Consider the following 18,782-nt stretch of genomic DNA (forward strand, 5'->3'; position numbering starts at 1 on the left):
CTTCGCCTATTATTTGCATAAAAAGTCCACGCTCCCTCACCTTTTCCGCATTCCCCTTTGCCTTCCTCCCCACCCCCATAAAGCCCCGAGGCGCCCAGCCGCGCCCCACAAAAGGACCGGGAGGCGACTTTGCTTTTGGTTTATTGCCCCTCAGCAGGCAGCGGGAGTCAGGGCCCAGGCTGGGGCTGCCCGGCTCAGCCAGCGGGTCTATACAGTGTGTGCAGGGGTGCCGTTCGCCCCCTCCAGGGAAATGCACTTTTGGGAATGTCTCGAAGTCGAGGACAGGGTCGCCCCGGTCCTGGGGGATTTGGGTGGGTGGGGCAGGGCCACACTGCAGGGCCGGTGGGTCAGACGTCAAGAGAGGAGGCAGGGGACAGGGAGGGGGTTCGAGAGGGCGTGGTGGGCACCGGCCCCGTGCCCCCAGCGCCCAACACTCGCCACTGGAAGATGCTGGCGTCCTTGCCGCCCAGCGAGATGAGGTGCGAGTCGTCGTGCGTGAACCGGACGCTGGTCACGTGGCTGCCGTGACCACCGTACACGAGGCTCGGTGCCTGGGCCGGAAAGAAGATGGAGCTGCAGCGGCCGCGGGACCCCGGCCGCCCGCCCTGCCCCGGAGGCCCCGGGAGGCCTCACCTTGGCGTGCGCGCACGGGTACTGGAAGAGGTGCACTTTGCAGAAGTCGTCGGCAACGGCCACGACGCGCTCATTGTGGGAGCGGCACAGGGAGTTGATGTCAGTTCCATCCGAGCCATCTGGCCACACGCCTATCACAGCAGCCGGCCTCAGCCCGACCTCCCCGCCCCCACCTGCGGTCCAGAGCTGCACCATTTTCCCCCTAGCTCAGGCAGCCCGGCCACCCACCCACCACGTTCCAGGCAATCCTTCCCAGTCCCGAGGGCCGGTGGGGCGGGGGTGGGGGAGGCCTCTTGGGCTGGATCTGCCAGTTTCTTGACGTCCACCCCCTACACATGTCCAGCATTCCGAGCCCCAGGCGGGCTGCACCTTGTCCCCCCACACTCACGCAAGTTTCCACGGCCCTGTGCCCCTTCTCACCGTAGACATGGAAGCCCAGCACACAGGTGTAGGTGGCCCACTCCCGGTCTCGGCTCTCATAGCGATTCCTCAGCAGCTTACAGCCTCCAGCCACGTCCCCTGGGGAGAGGGAGCCCACCCAGCTCAGTTCTCACCCAGTCCTCCGTGGGGAGGATGACATGGGAGGCCAAATTGGAAAGACTGGCTTGAGGCCATGGCATGTGATCTGGTCAGAGTGGTAGCCCTCAGCCCAGGGCAAAACCCAGCCCCTTGTGCTTCCTGAGTTCTCATCTGAAGTTCTCCTCTCTAGATTTAAGTCAACCCCTCCACACCTGTCCTGAGAAACTTTTCCAAAACAATCTTTCTCCTAGTACATTTTTCAACTCTCTTAAGGCCTGGTGGGAACAAAACATGGTGTTAAACTGTGTGTGTGGTTTTTCTGTCCTATTGTGTATAAACACATTTTCAGGCCCTCTACTGGGAGCTCCCCCACATTTCCTTCATCCCCTCCCAACCAAGAGCCCACACACATAAATAAAACCCACTCCAATTCCCCTCTCCTCATGCCCTCCCCTACTGTCACTCACAGTAAAGGATCTCATAGTCCCCAGAATTGGACATGATGAAGTTCCCATCCTTGGACCAGTCAAGGTGAGTGATGAAGCTGGAGTGACCCTGGGAGCAAGGGTCAAGAGACTAAAAATGCAGCCACCATTTCCCACCTCCACCCTCAGAAGGGCATTAGTTTACCTGCTATGGCAATGCCCCACCCTCCACCCCAGCTTCCTCACCACACAGCGGCCAAAACGGCTGGACTTGGCACCATCACTGGAAACGCTATAGATGTAGATCATGTTGTCATGGGAACCGATGGCCAGGTACAACCCATCTACAAAGACAGTCACTCAGAGAGGGAAGGACCAGGGATGAGTCTAGGTCCGGGGTGGAGGTGGCTCCCACCTGGGCTGTACCGGACCACTGATAGCTGCTCATTGCCATCGGTGATGTCAGACACAATTTCTCTGGTTTCTGTATCCAAAACCAGCCACCTGGAAGGGAAGGAGGTGGAAAACAGGTGTGAGGATACCTGTCCCGAGCAGGGTGCGGGTTGGCAAGTCAGAGAGCCTCAGAGACACCAAAAGAAAGGCTATGATACAGACAGGGAGGTTGCCATTGCATTCATATGCTGGTAAGTGGAAAGGGGCTAAGAGCAGATAAAAGCTGAGGGGCTCCTGATACCTTCCGAAAAGGAGTCCAAGGGCCCAAAGACAGGGCTCTGTAGATTCTGTAAGCTTGTCACTTCCCTGTGTTAGTTTCCCCTATGCCCCGCCCATCCCCGCGGCTCCTCTATCTGGAGCTGCCACCTCCTCCACTCCCAGAGGAGGGGGAGTGGACGGGGGAGGGTGTGATGACAGCTGCCACAGGAGAGCAAGGGAGACCCAGGCTGCAGGAAAAGGCACTGAGGAATGGGAGGGTGCAGCTGGGGCTCCTGAACAGGCATCGATCACAGTCCTCCACTGCCCCCCATTACCAGAAACCCTTCCCATACCTCCTACTTTCCCCTCCCAGGAGTTCTGGCTCCCTCTCACCTCCCTGTGTTCAGTCCTACGGCCACAACTGCCCCACTGGGGTGGAAGTCAGCACAGAGACCAGTCTCCTGGGAGAGGGGAGAAGGTGAATTCAAGAAGATGCCTTTCGAGTGAGGGAACTAAGATGGATACCTTGTCATCTTGATAACAATGGCAAAGCCTCTCCCCTTCCAAGGAGGAGAGGGACAAGAGACCTGGGATGGCAGGCAGGCTGCCTCTAGAGCCTAAACAGAGGTGCTACTCAAAAGACAGCCACCAGAACTGATACCCCCAGCTGTGCGGGAGATTGACCATTAGTTGCTGGCTCAAGAGGTCTAGGGGTTGGGGGGCGGACAGTATTTAGGGACACTGGCACCATCAGTACAGAAGAATAAATATTTTAGCAGCCCGTACAGTCATACCAGTGCAAGGTGGCTGCCTTTGGGAGCAAAAGGGAAGCGGATGTTGGGGAAGGAGTGGTGGCCACAGAAGTCACGGTGGGTGTGACAGCGAGGATCCGGGGACACAGAGCTCTCTACCTTGAGGTCGATGCTCCAGGCCAGCGCATGGCCCTCCCCATCCCAGAGGCAGAGCTGCCGGTCATGGCCACAGGTGAGGAAACGGTTCTGGAAGGGATGTGTGCAGAGCCCCCAGAGCTCATCCGTGTGACCCTGCAGCGGAGCACGGCTGTCATCTCTGCCCCTCCCTCACAGCTCTTCCCTCCCTGCTCCCCAAACCCTTGGCCCCCCCAAACCTGGATTACAGGGGAGAAGCCCTGGGCCAGATCTCCCCGCAGCAATGCATTCTTCGTGGTGCCCACCAGCAGCTCAGAGCCAGGCCCCTCTGCAATGGCCCGCACGGCCCCAAAGTGTTCAGGAATCTGCAGGGGGTACAGAACGTCAGGGGCCCCCTGTCCATTCCTTGTCCCCCTCCTTCCCTTGACCCCAGGCCAGCCATCACCTCCGCCTCCTGAAGGGCCACCAATCCGGGCCCCCACTGGACCAGCCGGCGGTCCCGCCCACCACCACTCAGCACAGTCCCGTCCCGCCGGAGACACAGGGCGAAGATGGAACCTTCATGAGCGTGGGCCTGGGCCACAATCCCATAGGTCTCTGTTGGCAAAGTCCAGGTGGTCATGCTTGTAGGGTGCAGGGAAGGAGGGAACAAGAGCAGCCTAGGTGGTCACAATAGAGTAATAACTCCCACTTGCTGAGTGCCCGCGGAATGCTCTCTCTGATCCTTGGCTCTTCTCCCCAATTTACAGACTGAACAACCAAGGTTCAAAGAAGTGAGGTAACTTCCTAAGGGCCAGAACTAGAGGTGAGCCCAGAACCTGGCAGACTCCAAAGCCCCAGCCTCCTCCCTTTGCCATGCTGCCCACTACCCTTCTATTCTGGCTGCCTAGAGAGCCCCACCCTCTGACAGAACCCATCAACTTCCCAGGTAAGAGAATGGGAAATCCTCTCCTCTGTCTTCACAGACCATCTGGGGAACTAGCCTTCCAGGATGCCACCCCCATCACGTACCTTTGGCCCCACCCCTTCCTGGGGTCCTGGAATCTGAGAGGCTCCGCCCCCAGGTGAGGATGTTCCCCTCTGAGTCTCCAGTGAGAATGTCTCCATCGGGGAGGAACACAAAGCAGGGGATAAACTTGGGCTTCTTGTATTTCTAGGGGCGAGGCGAGCAGAGAGCAGAGGTCAAAGGGTAGGGCAAAGACTACAAGTCACGGGACCACTGGGAGTTGGGTAGCATTAGGGTCTATAGTACTCAGACCAATGCTTTCATCTGCACTCTGCCTTCCCCCGCATCCCGCACCCATCCACGCCTCACCCCAAAGACACCCTGTTTCCTGGTGAGGGTCCCGTTCCCAGGAACCCCTGTTCCACCATTCCAGTTCCAGAAGTGGACGTGGGATTTCCCACTGGTGACGATGCTGCTGCTGTCACGAGGGTTGAAGCCAACGGCGAGGACTGAGTCATTTGTACTCTGAAGGGAAGATACTAGATTCAGCCACCCCAAGCCCTGTATACCTTCATTCTACCAGACTGTCTTCAGTTGGCACCCTGACAACTGGTCTACTGAGGGCCAGAACCCTCAGGACAACCCTTCCTCCAAGGCCCTGGTCCCCTAAGAGCGCCACTCTCCGTCACTTGCTAATGCCTTACACGTTGTCCCTCGTGAGGTCAGAACCTCTGTGATCCCCACTTCACAGCCTCAGAGAGGCTAGGAGGCTTGCTCCAGGGGAGTTAGCCAGAAGGGAGATTCGTGTTTGGGAAGTTTGGAGCTCTCTGCACCCCACCCTGCCCGGCGCCCCGCCAGGCCCCCTGGACACCTCACCTTGATCTCAGCCAGCTTCGTGCCCCGGCTGCAGTCCCACACCGACAGCATGTGCTCATTGGAATCATCCACCACACAGAGGAAAGCACCCTGATCCTGAGGCCAGAGGACACACCGGAGGGGCTGAGTGAGGCCTGGCAGTCAGGGGGTTCAGGGTCTAAATGAGGCGAGGGGCGCTATGACAGGCTGAGAGAGCAGAAGGGGCCGCATGTCTCTTAGGAGAACCAGCTGGGCAGGGCTCGGGAAGGCCAGGACCTCTGAGGCTTCCTGGTGAAGTACAAGAAGGGGGTTCCCAGACAAGGAAATGAGGGCCTCGAGGCACCAGGGCCAGCTCACCGCAACTGAAAAGGCCAGGGCCCCCACACCCCGCTCGAAGGCCCCCAGTCCGATCTCCTGCAGCTTTAGCAGCGTCTCGGAGTCCCAGACGTGAACCACAGGCTGCAGGGGCTGGTGGAGGAGAAGGAGTCAGGGGTGTGAAGGAGGGCTGGGCCGGGATCTCACCCTGGTGTTTGACTGTGGCCTTACCTTTCCATCTTTATCCACGCCGGCTGTCTGTCCTGAGGCTACACGCACACCATCAGGGTGAACAGCCAGGCTAAGTGGGGGAGGAGTAACTCTAGGGAAGGGGGTCGGTCTCTCAAGACCACCCAGTACACTGTCCCTGGGCCTGCAGAGCAGCAAGCCCACTCTTCTCTCCTGCTTCTCCACATCCACCCAAGACCCTCTTTCTGCCAAGCCCACCCTCCCCACGCCTTGAGCTGCCCACTCCCCAGCCCTCGGACCCTCACCATCGAACACAGTCCGTGTGCCCCCGGTAATGTCTCTGGCCACCACCTCCAGGGCCCCCGGGGCCTCCCCCAGGCCGGTACAGCACCACCACACAGGCGATAAAGTAGACCACCTCCCCAGAGCGCAGCACAAACAGATTAGAGCGGGAGTCACGACCCCGGTACCCATACCTGGAGTGGGGATCATGGTCAAGGAAAGGGTTGGACCAAGGGCACAGTAAGGAAAAGAGGAGAAAGACAGAGCTCCGGCCAGCAGCGCCACTGGCAGAGGATAGATGGCGAGGATTCAGACGTCTCCCTCTCCTTGCAGACCCAGGAGGAAATCATAAAAAAGCAGGGGGTGGGGAGGGTTCATGATGGGAAGGGTGGTTGCCAGGGGGTTGAAGGGAGCAGGATACACCCAGTCAAGGCTGAGGGTCTCCGGGGGTGGGCCGCTGGGCAACTCCTCCAGGCTGCGAATGCCAGACGGGATGTACATGGTAATGGGGCGGCCTCGGAGGAACATCTTCACTGAGATGCCTTCTACAGTGAAAACGAGCAGGTGTCAACCACCGTCCTGCAGCTTCCCTTCTAGGAAAGTCAGGGCAGAGCTCCAACCACCATACCTCACAGCTCTCCCCCAAACAGCTCCTGGGGCTGTAGCCCCAACCCCATCATCCAATTTCTTCCAGATCCCTCTGGACATACCTAAATTGTAATTGCTCCTCCGAGAGCCAGGACCGCCGGGGCTGGAGAGGGGGTCTTTTCCCCCACGGCTGTTGGGCAAAGAGAAAAGCACAGGGACTGCAGTCAGGTCCCAAGACAGAACTGAGGAGGGGCAGGACACAAGAAAAGAGATCACCCTAGAGATCACAGTCACCTCTGCACACTCTAAGTTTGTATCGTGAGCAGTGAGGGCTCTGGAGTAGATGGGCTCCATGTAAGGTGTGAGAAGACCGAGACTAAAGGGGCCAAGCACCGCTGTAAGAGGTAGTGTGCGGTGACACTTTCTTCCAGACCACCAGGCCTCTGCCTATCAACCTTTTCATTTCTCCATCTGTAAAATGGGCCCATAGTGACTCTAGAAGGTCCACAGCCCTGCCTCTTGGGGATCTGAGAGGTCAGCAGGCAAGTCCTTATCTCTCAAGGGGAAAGTGAAAGGGGAATTCCACAGATCACTGTCATTAGAGGATAATAAGTTGACAACCTCTCTTCCGAGAATAAAGGAGAGGCCAAGGATAGGGTGAGAATAAACACTCAGGTGTCCTGGAGCCTGTACACACTCTGAGACAATCCACTGGAATTTCTAAATTGCTCTCTAAAGCGTAGTAGGCTGGGGTGGCGGAAGAGAGCTGGAATCTGAGGAGAGTCACCCATGGAAACCATGAATACTTTTGGAAAACCCTCTTGGGAACTTGAAAGGGATGCTGTGATACAGTGGAGAGGGCAGGGGCAACTGGAGTCAGGAAGAGTTCGGTTGAAATCCTGGCTCTAGCTGTGTGACCCCAGGCAAATGACTTACCCTCTCTGAGCCTGCTTCCTCACCTGGCCAATGAACAGCATGAGACCACCTACCCCCCAAGGATGTCGTGGGGACTGAATGAGATGGAGGAGGTCGAGGGGTTGGCACAGTGCTGGGTACACAGCAGGCGCCCCAGGAGCACTTGTTCCTTTCTTCCTGTTGGGCAATGAGGCCCCCCACCCCACCCAGGGAAGCCAGGTGAGGGATGTGGAAAGTCAAGAACCTGAGCCTGGGGTGGGGGGGTTGGGGGCGGGGCGGGCGTGGGGGAGCCTCGCCCACCTCTCTGTGCTCCCTGACCGCAATAACAGGTTGGCAGAGGAAGCTGCCTTCCGGGAGAGTTTCTGGCGAGGCCGCTCTGAGGGCGATGAGGAGGAAGAATTTCTCCGTGGCCTGGGCAGAACACAGTGAGCAGGTGAACGTCATTCCTGCCGCTGGGGCTCCCCTATCCGCCCTCCCCTCCCCGCCCTCCCCTCCCAGCCTCGACCACAGGAGACTTACGTGTCAGTGCGCTGGGGGGGCTGAGCCAGCCTGAGGATCCCTGGGGGGCCAGGGGAGCCCGTGCCACTGCTGCTGCTGCCCCCTCCTTCAGACTGGGTCCCGCTAGGTTCTTCACTGCCCCCCGGAGGGGCTGGGGGCCCGTTGCTCAGCCCGGGGGGGCCAGGGGATGGTTCCACCTCCATCTCTGCTTCCGTCTGGGTGCCTCGGCTCACCAAGGAGGGGCTGCATGTGGGTGGCAGTCCTGGGGGCGCTGCGGGGCTGCTGGAGAGACAGTGCATCAACCTGATGGCCCTAGAGGCCCCATCGAGGAGGAGGAGGAGGAGGAGGGAGTGACTACATGCATACCTGTCCCTTGGAGGGCCCAGGGTGCCAGGGTCCTGCAGGGAGGTGGAGGGTGCCTGCAGCCGCAGCAGGCGAAGAGCTTCTGCCAAGGCTGCCTTCACCAGCTCCATCTCCTTCTCCTGCACCTGAAGCCGCCGGCTCAAGGACTGCAGGGCCTCCTGAGCTGGGCCCTCACCTGGGAAAGGGGCAAGAAGCCGTCAGCATGTCACCCCCCTCCCCCGCGCGCGCCCCCCCCACCCCCACACACACCTGGGGAAAGGCTATTGAGGGGATTCTCTCTCCCTCTAACTTTGCATCTGTCCAATAGGACTGCCCCCTCCAAGCAACTCCAGGCTTGGAAGCGCTCCCAGAGGGGAGGAGACGGTGGGAAAAGGATCAAGGGCCTCCTTCTGGCAGGGCAGGCGAGGAACCTGGCAGAGCTCCCTTCCTGCTGCCTGTCCCAGCCTCCGCAAAGACAGGGAGTACCATGGAGTACCAGGGGGGAAATATGGAGTTCTGCCGAGGAACGTGGGAACCACAGACGGAGGCGCATGAGGGACGACAGGGCCCAGCCCAGAGTAACCGTAGGACTCCAGAGAAGGCAGAGAAACTGCGAGGGAGCACCAGGAGAGAAGTGGGGGACTCAGAGGACAGTCATCCTGAGGACTCAGAAGAGGTCCGGAGTGACAGCAGAGGGTTAGCAGCGGAGAGCAGAGATCCCAGCGCAGGTTCCAGGGTAACAGAGGAGGTCAGGAGTAAAAAGACCCAACAAAGCAGGGAAAGAAGCCCAGGGTAACACAGGAGATTCGGAAACTTTGGAGGGGCCCAGAGTAATACGGGGGGCAGGATGGCATTGTCGAAGTCCGAAATGACAGCTGGAGGACCCAAGTAACTAGGGGGAGCGGCCTGAGAACAGTGAAGGATGCTCGGAGCCCCCGGGGGCAAGGAGCACGCGGGGACGCCCGGGACAGCCGTCGGGCAATGGCAGCGCCAGACTGGCCGGCGCTCCGGGAAGGGGCACGCCGCCCGCCCCGCCCCGTACTCACCGGGCCCCCCGGCCCCGTCCATCCGGCCCCCGGCTTGCTCCGAGCGGCGGCGGCGGAGGAGGAGGCGTCTAAGCCACGGGGGCCATGGCCAGGGAGAGGGGAAGGGGAAGCACCCCGGGGCGCGCGCGCGAGGGAGCCGAGCCACCCCCCCGTGGGCGCTGTCGGGCGCGGGCAAAGGGCCTGGAGGGGGCGCTGTGGGGAGGGGGCCGCAGGCTCTGGGGCTCGCCGGGGCCTCGGACTCTCCCCGGGCCGCTCTCGGCTCCCGGGGGTGGGGTGGCGGGGCCGTCCCGGGCCCCAGCGCCGCAGCACAAACAGGCCCCGGACGCGGAGCCGCCAGGAAGCGCGGGAGGGGGGGCGGGACGAGGTGGGGGGGCCGGGCCGCCTGGTAACCCCTCCCTGTCCGGGCCTCGCGGCTCGTTACGGGGGCGGGGCCAACCCTCTGACCCCTCCCCCCCACAGGTCCCCTCGGGCCACCGCCCTCCGGGCCCTTCCGGGATCCTGGCCCTCGGACTCCCCGGGGACCCGGGAAGGAGCGCGGGGCCCGAGGTCTCCGCCCCCAGCCCCTTGCTTCTGGGGGGCAGAACCGACCAGCCCCTCCCCACTTCCGCGAGGGGGCAGAGGCGGGGTCACGAAATCGGCCCTTTGCCCGGGGGCGGGGCTTTCCCTCAGGGGCAAAGCCGAAGCATCCCGAACTGGGACTGGCTGAGGACCCGGGCGGCGGGTTATTAAGGCTGTGGCGGGAGGATGCCCAGGGTATTGGGGTCAGGGTGGCATTAGCCCAGCTCAAGCCGGGCCGGGCTGACGCAGCATCCTGCCACGGCCAACCCCAGCCCCTGACATCTCTGCTGTCCCTCGGGCAGAGATGGGAGATGGCGCCGGTGCTGCCCCTGGTCCTGCCCCTCCAGCCCCGCATCCGTCTGGCGCAGGGGCTCTGGCTCCTCTCCTGGCTGCTCGTGCTGGTCGGTGGCCTCACCCTCCTCTGTAGCGGGCACCTCCTGGTCCAGCTGTGGCACCTTGGTACCTTCTTGGCTCCCTCTTGCCCATTCTCTGCCCTGCCCCAGGTTGCCTTGGCGGCCAGTGCAGTGGCTCTGGGCACAGGACTGGTGGGTTCAGGAGCTAGCCGGGCCAGTCTGGATGCAGAACAATACCCTCCCTGGCGAGGGGTCCTGGGCCCGCTGCTGGTGGCTGGCACAGTGGGGGGTGGGGGGCTCCTGGTCCTCGCCCTGGGACTAGCCCTGGCTTTACCTGGGACTCTGGACATGGGCCTGGAGGAGGGCCTGGGGTCTGCCTTGGCTCACTACAAGGACACAGAGGTGCCCGGACACTGTCAAGCCAAACGGCTGTTGGATGAGCTTCAGCTGAGGCACCACTGCTGTGGCCGTCATGGCTACAAGGATTGGTTTGGAATCCAGTGGGTCAGCAACCGTTACCTGGATCCCAATGACCCCAACGTGGTTGAGTGAGTGATTTACTTCTCCCCTCCTTCTCCTCCTCCTTCTCTTTCCTTGAAACCCCACCTCACCCAGATAGGCAATAATTCATCTAGTGATTGAGGGAATGGGGCAACAGCTGTGTGACCCAGGGCATGGTACCAAACTGCTCTGGGCCCATGTGTCTGTAAACTGGAGATGATAAAACTACCATCTCACAGAGTTGTTGTAACGATTACAACAGTGAATTATGCCTGCCTGGCATAGTAAAGCAGTTGGTAAATGTTTCCCTCGTTTCTCCCTTCTCAATTTCTGTACCCTGCAGCTTCTCCCTCAGGCTTCTATCTCCAGATATCCTAACACCCCTGCCCCTCCCTTTGCAGCCGGATCCAGAGCAATGTGGAAGGCCTGTATCTGATTGATGGGGTCCCTTTCTCCTGCTGTAATCCCCACTCACCCAGGCCTTGCCTGCAAAGCCAGCTCTCAGACCCCCACGCCCACCCCCTCTTTGATCCCCGACAGCCCAACCTCAACCTCTGGTCCCAAGGATGCCACGAGGTGTTACTGGGGCACTTGCAGGGGCTGGCAAGCACACTGGGCAACATGCTGGCTGTTACCTTCCTGCTGCAGGTGAGTCAGCAGAGGTTCTGAGGCCTCCTCACCGCCTCCAACCCAGCGACCCCTGGAACTGCTGACCCTTGCTGACCTCTTGCCTCTTGCTTCCCCCCACAGACTCTGGTACTTCTGGGCCTGCGGTACCTGCAGACAGCACTGGAGGGGCTCGGAGGAGTCATTGATGGGGAGGGAGAGGCCCAGGGCTACCTCTTTCCTGCTGGGCTGAAAGACATGCTGAAAACAGCCTGGCTACAGGGAGCAGGGCCCCATAGGCCAGCACCTGGGGAGGCCCCACCAGAAGAGGAACCTCCCAAGGAGGGTCTGCCTGAGGCCTAGAACTTAAGTTGGGGATGGGGGTGGGGGGAAGGGGAGGGATGGACAAGACTGGAAAGCTCACAACTTTTTATAGGCTCCCCGTGAGGGAGGGGGGAATCTGGGATTAGAGGGTTAAGGATAGTCAATGAGCTGGACTGGGGTAGGAGAGAAAACCAGGTGTCCTGGGGCCTAGTCCATGGCCAGAACCACCAGGGGACAGAAAAAGAACAAAACCAAGGTGGGAGAAATGACATGGGAAGGCCTGTAGGCTACATCTGGTGCACACTCAATAAAGCTTTTGGACTAAAGCTCCTGATCTTTCTCTTCAAGGGGGTGGGGGGCCCTGAAAGAACTGATTTCCATCTGATGGAGAAGCCAGGACCCAAGGGTTTTGACCCTGGTAAGAATCAAATGCAAGAACCTGACGTGGGAAGTGAAGGAACACAGAGGCCCCGCCAGGTTGAGTTTTTATTCTGGAGGTAGGAGGGGGGTGGTCAGCATGCTCAGGTGGGGAGGGTCCAGCCCAGCTCCTCCAGCCCCCCCAGTGCATGCCCAGCCCCAATAAGTTACCCAGTGACTCAGCTGCCCTCCCTCCTGAGTCTGTCTGTTTTCTGCTCCGCCCCAGACAGGGCCAGTCTGGCTCAATAGGAGGGCTGTTTGTCCCTAGCCTGTGGGCAGTGCCACATGGCAGGCCAGGGGAGGGGCTGAAGGGGTGGAGGGGCCGCTCCTGGCTCTGAGGGGTCAGGACTTGGAAAACCACATCCTGGGCGGGCCAGGGGCACAGTCCCACAGCTCTGTGCCTAGTGAGCTGGTGGGCAGGGTAGGGCCACCATCACACCTCGACAGCTGGGTCTGAGCCGCGGCCCTGCCGCTGTAGCTGCTCCTCCTGCTTCATCTTGGGCTTCTCCGTCCGTGTGTGCCACACCAGAACCTGTCCAGGGAGGTTTCAGTTAGAGCCAGGCCCAGCCTCAGCCAAGCCTCTGGGGCACTCAGGATAGAACGGATCCTCCCACCTCCTGGACACACACCATGTTGGCTGCCAAGTATGAAGGGCAGGGGGAGGGGGAGGCTTTAGTGCCTCTGAAAGTCAAAGTGTTAGTCACTCAGTCATTTCCAACTCTGCGACCCCATGGACTATATACTCTTTTCATGGAATTCTCTAGGCTGGAATACTGCAGCGGGTTGCCATTCCCTTCTCCAAGAGATCTTCCCAACCCAGGGATCGAACCCAGGTCTCCTGCATTGCAGGTAGATTCTTTACCATCTGAGCCACAAGGGAAGCCAGTGCCTCTGAAATGGGGCCTAATCCCTTACCCTCTCTCTGTCTCAGGGGTGCCAAGAGACCACTTTCCTTCTCTGACTTCCCCTTCAGTAGAGTAAGCAAGCTCTGCAGGGTCTCTCCTTGTTCAAACACCCATCCTTGATCCTGCTCCGCAGGGCCTCATTCCACTTGTCCCATCTCCTGTCCATCCCAGAACCGGGTTTCTATGCCTACCTCCATCCCCTTACCCGAGTGCAGTTGGCAGCCCGCGGCTCCAGGTCCTTGGGATCTACAAGGTGGCTCAGGAGACTGCTCTCCAGATGGCCCCGAGGAGCAGTAGCATCAAACCGGGCATTGGGTTTAGCCAACAGCAAAGACAGGGCGACAGCAAATCCCGCCATATCCACTGGGAAGGGCCTGTTGGGCTCCCAGGCCGTGTGGAAACCAACAACCCGGCCATCCTGTACGCGAGGGCCCTCGAATCGAAGGCCGCCCACTAGCCCCACAGGCCACACTGAGACACCACGGGTCCAGCGCATCTAGCGGAAGTCGGGAAAAAAGATACAGGAAGTGGCCCAGAGGAATAGGAGGAGCAAGGACCACTTAAGTCACTCTGCCCCACCACTCCCCACCCAGGGAAAGTGATGAAGTGGGTCCCACCGGGCCTGCTTCCCCAGCCCCGAGCCGGTGCTCACCTCCTCAAAGAGTTCTCGGCTATAAGTGTTGTCATCGTCAGCAAAGTACACAACTCCCTGGGTACCTGGTGGGGGTGGGTCTTTCTCTCCCCCAACAGCACCCCCTCCGCTCCGGAGCCAATCCAGGGCCCTGTTCCGTTGCTCTACACCTCGGGGCCGAACCCAGCCTGGCTCGCCCTCCCGGAGCCGCTGGGCCTTGGGGGTGAGGACCGCCAGGTGTGTGAAGAGGAGGCCAGAGGCAGCCAGCAGCCCCGAGACCAATGGGGTGGGGCCCTCAGCATCCTCCACCAGCAGCCAGTGCAGCCGGGGCACCAGGCTCAGGGTCTGAGACAGCCGCACCAGCTCCGCCTTCTGCACCAACCTGCAGTGGGAAAGATGCAGGAGGGAAAGGGGTGGCCACCATTTGCCCACTCCAGCAGGTACGTATGTCTTCTTCTGGGCCACTCCTAGCACCCTCATGACATTTCCCTGACCAGCACCCAAACTCCCTGTTGTTATTTTTTGGGTGAGTAGCTCAGCTTGTGAGATCTTGGGTCCCTAATCAGGGACGGTACCTGTGCCCCCTGAAGTGGAAGCGCAGAGGCCTAACCACTGGACCACCAGGGAATTCCCTCACCTGCCCTGTTATTTTTTTATTTTTATCTTTTTGGCCATGCTGCATGCCATGTGGGACCTTAGTTCCCCAACCAGGGATTGAACCTGTGCCCCTTGCATTGGCAGCACAGTCTTAACCTCTGGACTACCAGAGAAGTCCAAGTCTCCTTTTGATTTCCGGTTCTGTAGATAATACAGAACCGGAGTCTGAGGTGGGGGAGTCTTATAGACACTGTCTCCTGATGTCTGTTATTGCTGGGCAGAGGGCAGTGCCTTCTTAGACTAAAATGATTGAACCAAGGTCATCCCCGAGTCTCTTGTAAGTTTCTTTGCCCTTCAGATGGGCCTGCCCGCCCCAGGGTTGGCAGTGTGTGCATGGAGAGGGGAGGGTCTTAAGATGCCTAGCCTAGGTGGGTCAGCCATCTGATTCCAGGCAGATGTCAGCAAGCCCTTTTGGCTCCTTTCAAAACCACATTCCCCAGTTGGTTTGTATCACTAATAAAGCTACCTTTTATTAAAAAAAAAAAAAAAAAAAAAAAGGAACACACTTAGCACAGTGTGGGACAGAGAGTAAACACACTACGTAACAACTGGTGTAACTATTTCTAGACCACCATATGACTGAATGGCCAAGTCCTTCTCTACTTTACATTAGTCAAGGGGTTCTCAAACTTCCTCACCAAAGGTTCCCTAAGGAGTCAGAGTGAACTCACTTGGCAAGTTCAAGTTCAGAATTTCTTTGAAACTTTATTGTTGTATCTTAAAATTTCTCAGGAATTTTTTACACTACTTCATGGCACATTTGGCCACGCCACATGGCATGCGGGATCCTAGAGCTCCCAACCAGGGATTGAACCCGCACTCCCCACGATGGCAGCCCGGAGTCTCAACCACTAGACCACCAGGGAAGTCCTCCTGTCTATTGTCTATAGAAAAAAACAATTTCCCCAAGATCTCTGAGTAATGATGTGGTTCATTTAGCCTGACATTTGGCAATGCCTTAGCCTGAAGAACATCCCCTGGCCCAGTGCCTCCTGAAACTCATCATCAACCCCAGCCTCTTGGTCCAGGCAGATCCTGGGTGAGTCAGAGCCCATACCTGGCATAGGTGGGGGTAACAACATAGATAGTAGGAAGAGCCTCGGGTTCAGGGGGCTGGGCAGGGGCAGGGGGTGGGCGACGGAGATCGGCTTGCAGCTGGGAAATCCTCAGATCCTTCTGCCGAAGCTGCTCCGCTGCTGCCCGCAGGGGAGGGAGGCAGTCACATGGCTGGCCTGGTCCCAGGAAACAGGGATGGGGGCAGAGAACCACAGGATGTTCAGCATCCCAAAGAGCTATTAACCTTCCCATTCAACTAACCAATGCGGGGCTCTCCTTACAACTTCTCTAACAGCTTTTCTACACCTAGGGTGGTGAGGAACTCGCTGCCTTAAATAGCAGTGCCTCTCCAACTTTAACAATTCCATCCATTACAATTTTCATCTGTCTATTAAGCTGATCACCTGCCTCCATCCTTTGTACCTGCTGGGCCTAATTTTGCCTTCTGGAAGCATAACGAACAAGTTGATCTCCTAAAACAGGGCAGTCTTTCAAATACCTGAGAATCATGCAGTGGCCCAGTCTCTAAATCCCTGCATAAGAGGCAGGGTTCAATCTGTTCCGTTGGCTGTGTGACCAAAGACTCATTAAATTCATTGATTCCATCACTGGATAAATATTTATTGAATGCTCCTCCTGGGAGGCACTGCCTTAGGTGCCCGGGCTGCAGCAGGAAACCACACAGACATGGTCCCTGCCCTCATGGAGGTTTCAGTTTAGTGGAGGAGCTGGACACTAAGCAAAGAAACAAATTAATAAAATTATTAGAAACTGTGGTAAGGGCTATGAAGGAAACAAATAGGAGGGAGACTTAAAAGAGGACCCAGAGTAAGAAGTATGACTTTTAGCTAAGGTGGTCAAGGAAAGCCTCTGTGAGGCGGTGACATGTCAGCGAGCTGAGACCTGAAGGATGAGAAAGAGGCAGCTGGGGAAGAGCTGGGAGAAAAGGTTACAGCACAGACAGGTTAAGTGCTTAGAGCAACGAGCGTGGGGTTTTCGAGAAACTGTCATGAAGCCAGTGTGGCTGGAGCAGAGCGAGCGAGAGGGATGGGAAATGGGGTTAGAGAGGCAGACGGCGACGGGATCACGCGGGGCCTGGCAGGCTCTGGGAAGGAGTCTGATTTCACCCGAGGTGCGGCGGGCAGCCGCGGTGCGTTCTGGAGAGGGGAGTGCGCCCAGGGGCCACAGAGGGGCTGTCGGAGGACCGAGCCGGATGAATGGGGTCTGCGCGGGGCTTCATCCCCAGGGCGGGATGCACAGCGGCGGGATGCCCTTCGGCCGACTCGCCGCACCCCCGCCCCGCCCCGCTCACCGAGCTGCACCAGCGCGTAGAGGAGGCCGGCGATCGACACCAGGAAGTAGGCGAGGAACACGTTCTTCAGCTTCAGCTTCATGGCCGCGCCGCCGCCGCCGCCGCCGCCGCCGGGGCAGGCGGGGTCCGGCGGGGACAAGGGGTTCCCGCCCCCCGCCCGCCTGCCAGCCTGAAAGCCCCGCCCCTGCAGCGGCCCCGCCCCGTGTCCCGCCCTCCTCACGCTCTTCTCGAGCGGCTCCCGGGAGCTAGCGCTGGCAGCGCCCGTCTGGGCCCACTTCCGGTCAGTCTGCACACCCCCTTCCCTCTGGGTAATTTCCGGTCCCATTGCCTAGTTCTGGGAACCACGGGAGTGGGTGACGTCATATCCGGCGTGTCAAGCGTGCCTGACCGGTGGTCAGGAGCCAAGTAAGGTAACGTGGGAGTGGCTTTGAGACCCTCCGCCTTGATCTCCAGTCCCTGTGAGCATATTTTCTTACATTCATTCACTCACCCATCCACCAGTCACTGCACGCAGTGACAGTAGCTCAATAAATAATTGCTACACGAATAAGTGAAATCTACAGCCCTGCCAAGCCTAGACAGCATATTAGAAAGTAGAGACATTACTTTACCGACAAAGGTCCATATAGTCAAAGCTACGGTTTCTCCAGTAGTCATGTATGGATGTAAGAATTGGACTATAATGAATGTCGAGCAAGGAAGAATTGATGCTTTTGAACTGTGGTGGTGGAGAAGACTTGAGAGTCCCTTGGATTGCAAGATCAAACCAGTCAGTCCTAAAGGAAATCAGTCCTGAATACTCATTGGAAGGACTGATGCTGAAACTGAAACTCCAATACTTTGACCACCTGATGCGAAGAACTGATTCCTTGGAAAAGACCCTGATGCTGGGAAAGATGGAAGGCAGGAGTAGAAGGGGACGACAGGATGAGATGGTTGGATGGCATCAGTGACTTGATGGACACGCGTTTGAACAAGCTCCAGGAGTTGGTGATGGACAAGGAAGTCTGGCATGCTGCAGTCCATGGGGTTGCCGAGTCAAGACACAACTGAGCAACTGAACTGAACCGCCAAGCCTGTGCTCTGGTTGTCTCATATAATCCTCACTGTAATCCTTTGATAGTCTTAATACAATTTAGGATGTCTGTGTGTTAGTCACTCAGTCCTGTGTGACTCCTTGCGACCCCATGGACTATAGCCCTCCAGCCTCCTCTGTCTGGTAGAAGTAGGTAGCCATTCCCTTCTCCAGGGGATCTTCCAGGAATTGAACCTGGAACTTGCACACTGCAGGCAAATTCTTTACCATATGAACCAAGGAAGACCACAATTTAGAATACTATCACTCTAAAAATCGATGTTGCAGAATTTTGATCATGGCAAAAATGCAAAACTAACATAGTAATGAACTGGAAAATAGCAAAGGGCATTCATTTCTGGCATTTCATTAATGATTAATCAACCTCTTGTAGATGTTCTAGTATGTCCACTTGGAATCAGGTCCCTTGCTGGGATGAAGAGTTTACATCAATAGCATTTTCCCAGCACATCCAGCAGTAGTTTAAGAGCAAATTGCTCTTCAGCGTTGTCACATTACCTGTCCACTTAGGTATGAGATAGATTTTTGTCCCCATCTTACAGGTAAGGAACGAAGATTGCCCCAAATAATGTAATCCCCACTGTGCAATTTTCTATGTGCCTTCTAGATACCTGACTCCAGGATTCTGTACTTTTTCTTTCCTCTGACCCACACTTCATAAACGTATGACAATAGGGATGGGGGTGGGATGCCAAGGCAATGAGCTATCTCCCAGGGAATTAACTGGAAATATTTCTTGAGCTGAGGAATTTCCTGAACACACCCCCAACTCCTCACCGGCATAAACCATCCTAAGCAGTAATTTTCCCAAACCAACCAACCTAGTTTCTTGTTAAAATAATCTCTAAGACTGTGGCCAATCTGCAAAATGGAGGAAACCATCTCCTGTCACTGATACAAACGCAAATTTTTTTAATACTGCTAAAGAAAAGCAGTCTTGGGCTTCCCTGGTGGCTCAGTGGTAAAGAATCCACCTGCCAATGCAGGAGACACAGGTTCAAACCCTGGTCTGGGAAGATCCCATATGCTGAGGAGCAACTAAGCCCCTGTGCACTACAACTATTGAGTCTGTGCTCTAGAGCCTGGCAACTGCAACTGTTGAGGCCACGAGCGACAACTACTGAAGTTCGAGTGCCCTAGAGCCCATGCTCTGGAACAAGAGAAGCCACTATGAGAAGCCCATGCACTGCAATGAAGAGCAGCCCCCAGTCTCCACAACTAAAGCAAAGTCCACACAGCAGTGAAGACCTAGCACAGCCAAAAATAAATTTTAAA

At 57.7% G+C, this 18,782-nt stretch overlaps 3 protein-coding genes across 9 annotated transcripts; 1 reads left to right on the forward strand and 2 right to left on the reverse strand.

Moving 5' to 3' along the window:
• Positions 1–125: 125 nt before the first annotated feature.
• EML3 (EMAP like 3) lies at positions 126–9,411 on the reverse strand. Of its 7 annotated transcripts, none has more exons than XM_045165843.1 (23): positions 9,092–9,411; positions 8,070–8,241; positions 7,725–7,985; positions 7,506–7,616; positions 7,227–7,382; positions 6,413–6,480; positions 6,124–6,247; positions 5,726–5,896; positions 5,463–5,532; positions 5,274–5,384; positions 4,938–5,033; positions 4,431–4,586; positions 4,127–4,268; positions 3,561–3,712; positions 3,355–3,480; positions 3,140–3,271; positions 2,622–2,689; positions 1,993–2,081; positions 1,824–1,921; positions 1,620–1,707; positions 1,054–1,152; positions 634–764; positions 126–551 (listed from the first exon to the last, which is right to left on the reverse strand). In XM_045165843.1, exons 1-23 carry the CDS (start codon positions 9,111–9,113, stop codon positions 348–350), a joined length of 2,847 nt encoding a protein of 948 aa, XP_045021778.1. In that variant the 5' UTR covers positions 9,114–9,411; the 3' UTR covers positions 126–347. The 7 variants fall into 7 exon arrangements, with proteins under 7 accessions (XP_045021778.1, XP_045021777.1, XP_045021776.1 ...); XM_045165842.1 differs by lacking the exon at positions 9,092–9,411 and adding an exon at positions 8,316–9,019 and having other exon boundaries at positions 7,725–7,982; XM_045165841.1 differs by lacking the exon at positions 9,092–9,411 and adding an exon at positions 8,316–9,018.
• A 126-nt stretch (positions 9,412–9,537) lies between these two features.
• On the forward strand, positions 9,538–11,759 carry ROM1 (retinal outer segment membrane protein 1). The gene is made up of 3 exons (XM_006043200.4): positions 9,538–10,550; positions 10,905–11,151; positions 11,254–11,759. The coding sequence occupies exons 1-3, from the start codon at positions 9,961–9,963 to the stop codon at positions 11,470–11,472; spliced, it is 1,056 nt and encodes a 351-aa protein (XP_006043262.1). The 5' UTR covers positions 9,538–9,960; the 3' UTR covers positions 11,473–11,759.
• Positions 11,760–11,906: 147 nt separating this feature from the next.
• Positions 11,907–16,668, reverse strand: B3GAT3 (beta-1,3-glucuronyltransferase 3). The gene is made up of 5 exons (XM_006043201.4): positions 16,412–16,668; positions 15,101–15,275; positions 13,408–13,768; positions 12,961–13,251; positions 11,907–12,382 (listed from the first exon to the last, which is right to left on the reverse strand). The coding sequence occupies exons 1-5, from the start codon at positions 16,491–16,493 to the stop codon at positions 12,284–12,286; spliced, it is 1,008 nt and encodes a 335-aa protein (XP_006043263.1). The 5' UTR covers positions 16,494–16,668; the 3' UTR covers positions 11,907–12,283.
• Between the last annotated feature and the right edge of the window lie 2,114 nt (positions 16,669–18,782).

Source organism: Bubalus bubalis, chromosome 5 (genome assembly GCF_019923935.1).
Source record: "Bubalus bubalis isolate 160015118507 breed Murrah chromosome 5, NDDB_SH_1, whole genome shotgun sequence".
NCBI lineage: Eukaryota > Metazoa > Chordata > Mammalia > Artiodactyla > Bovidae > Bubalus > Bubalus bubalis.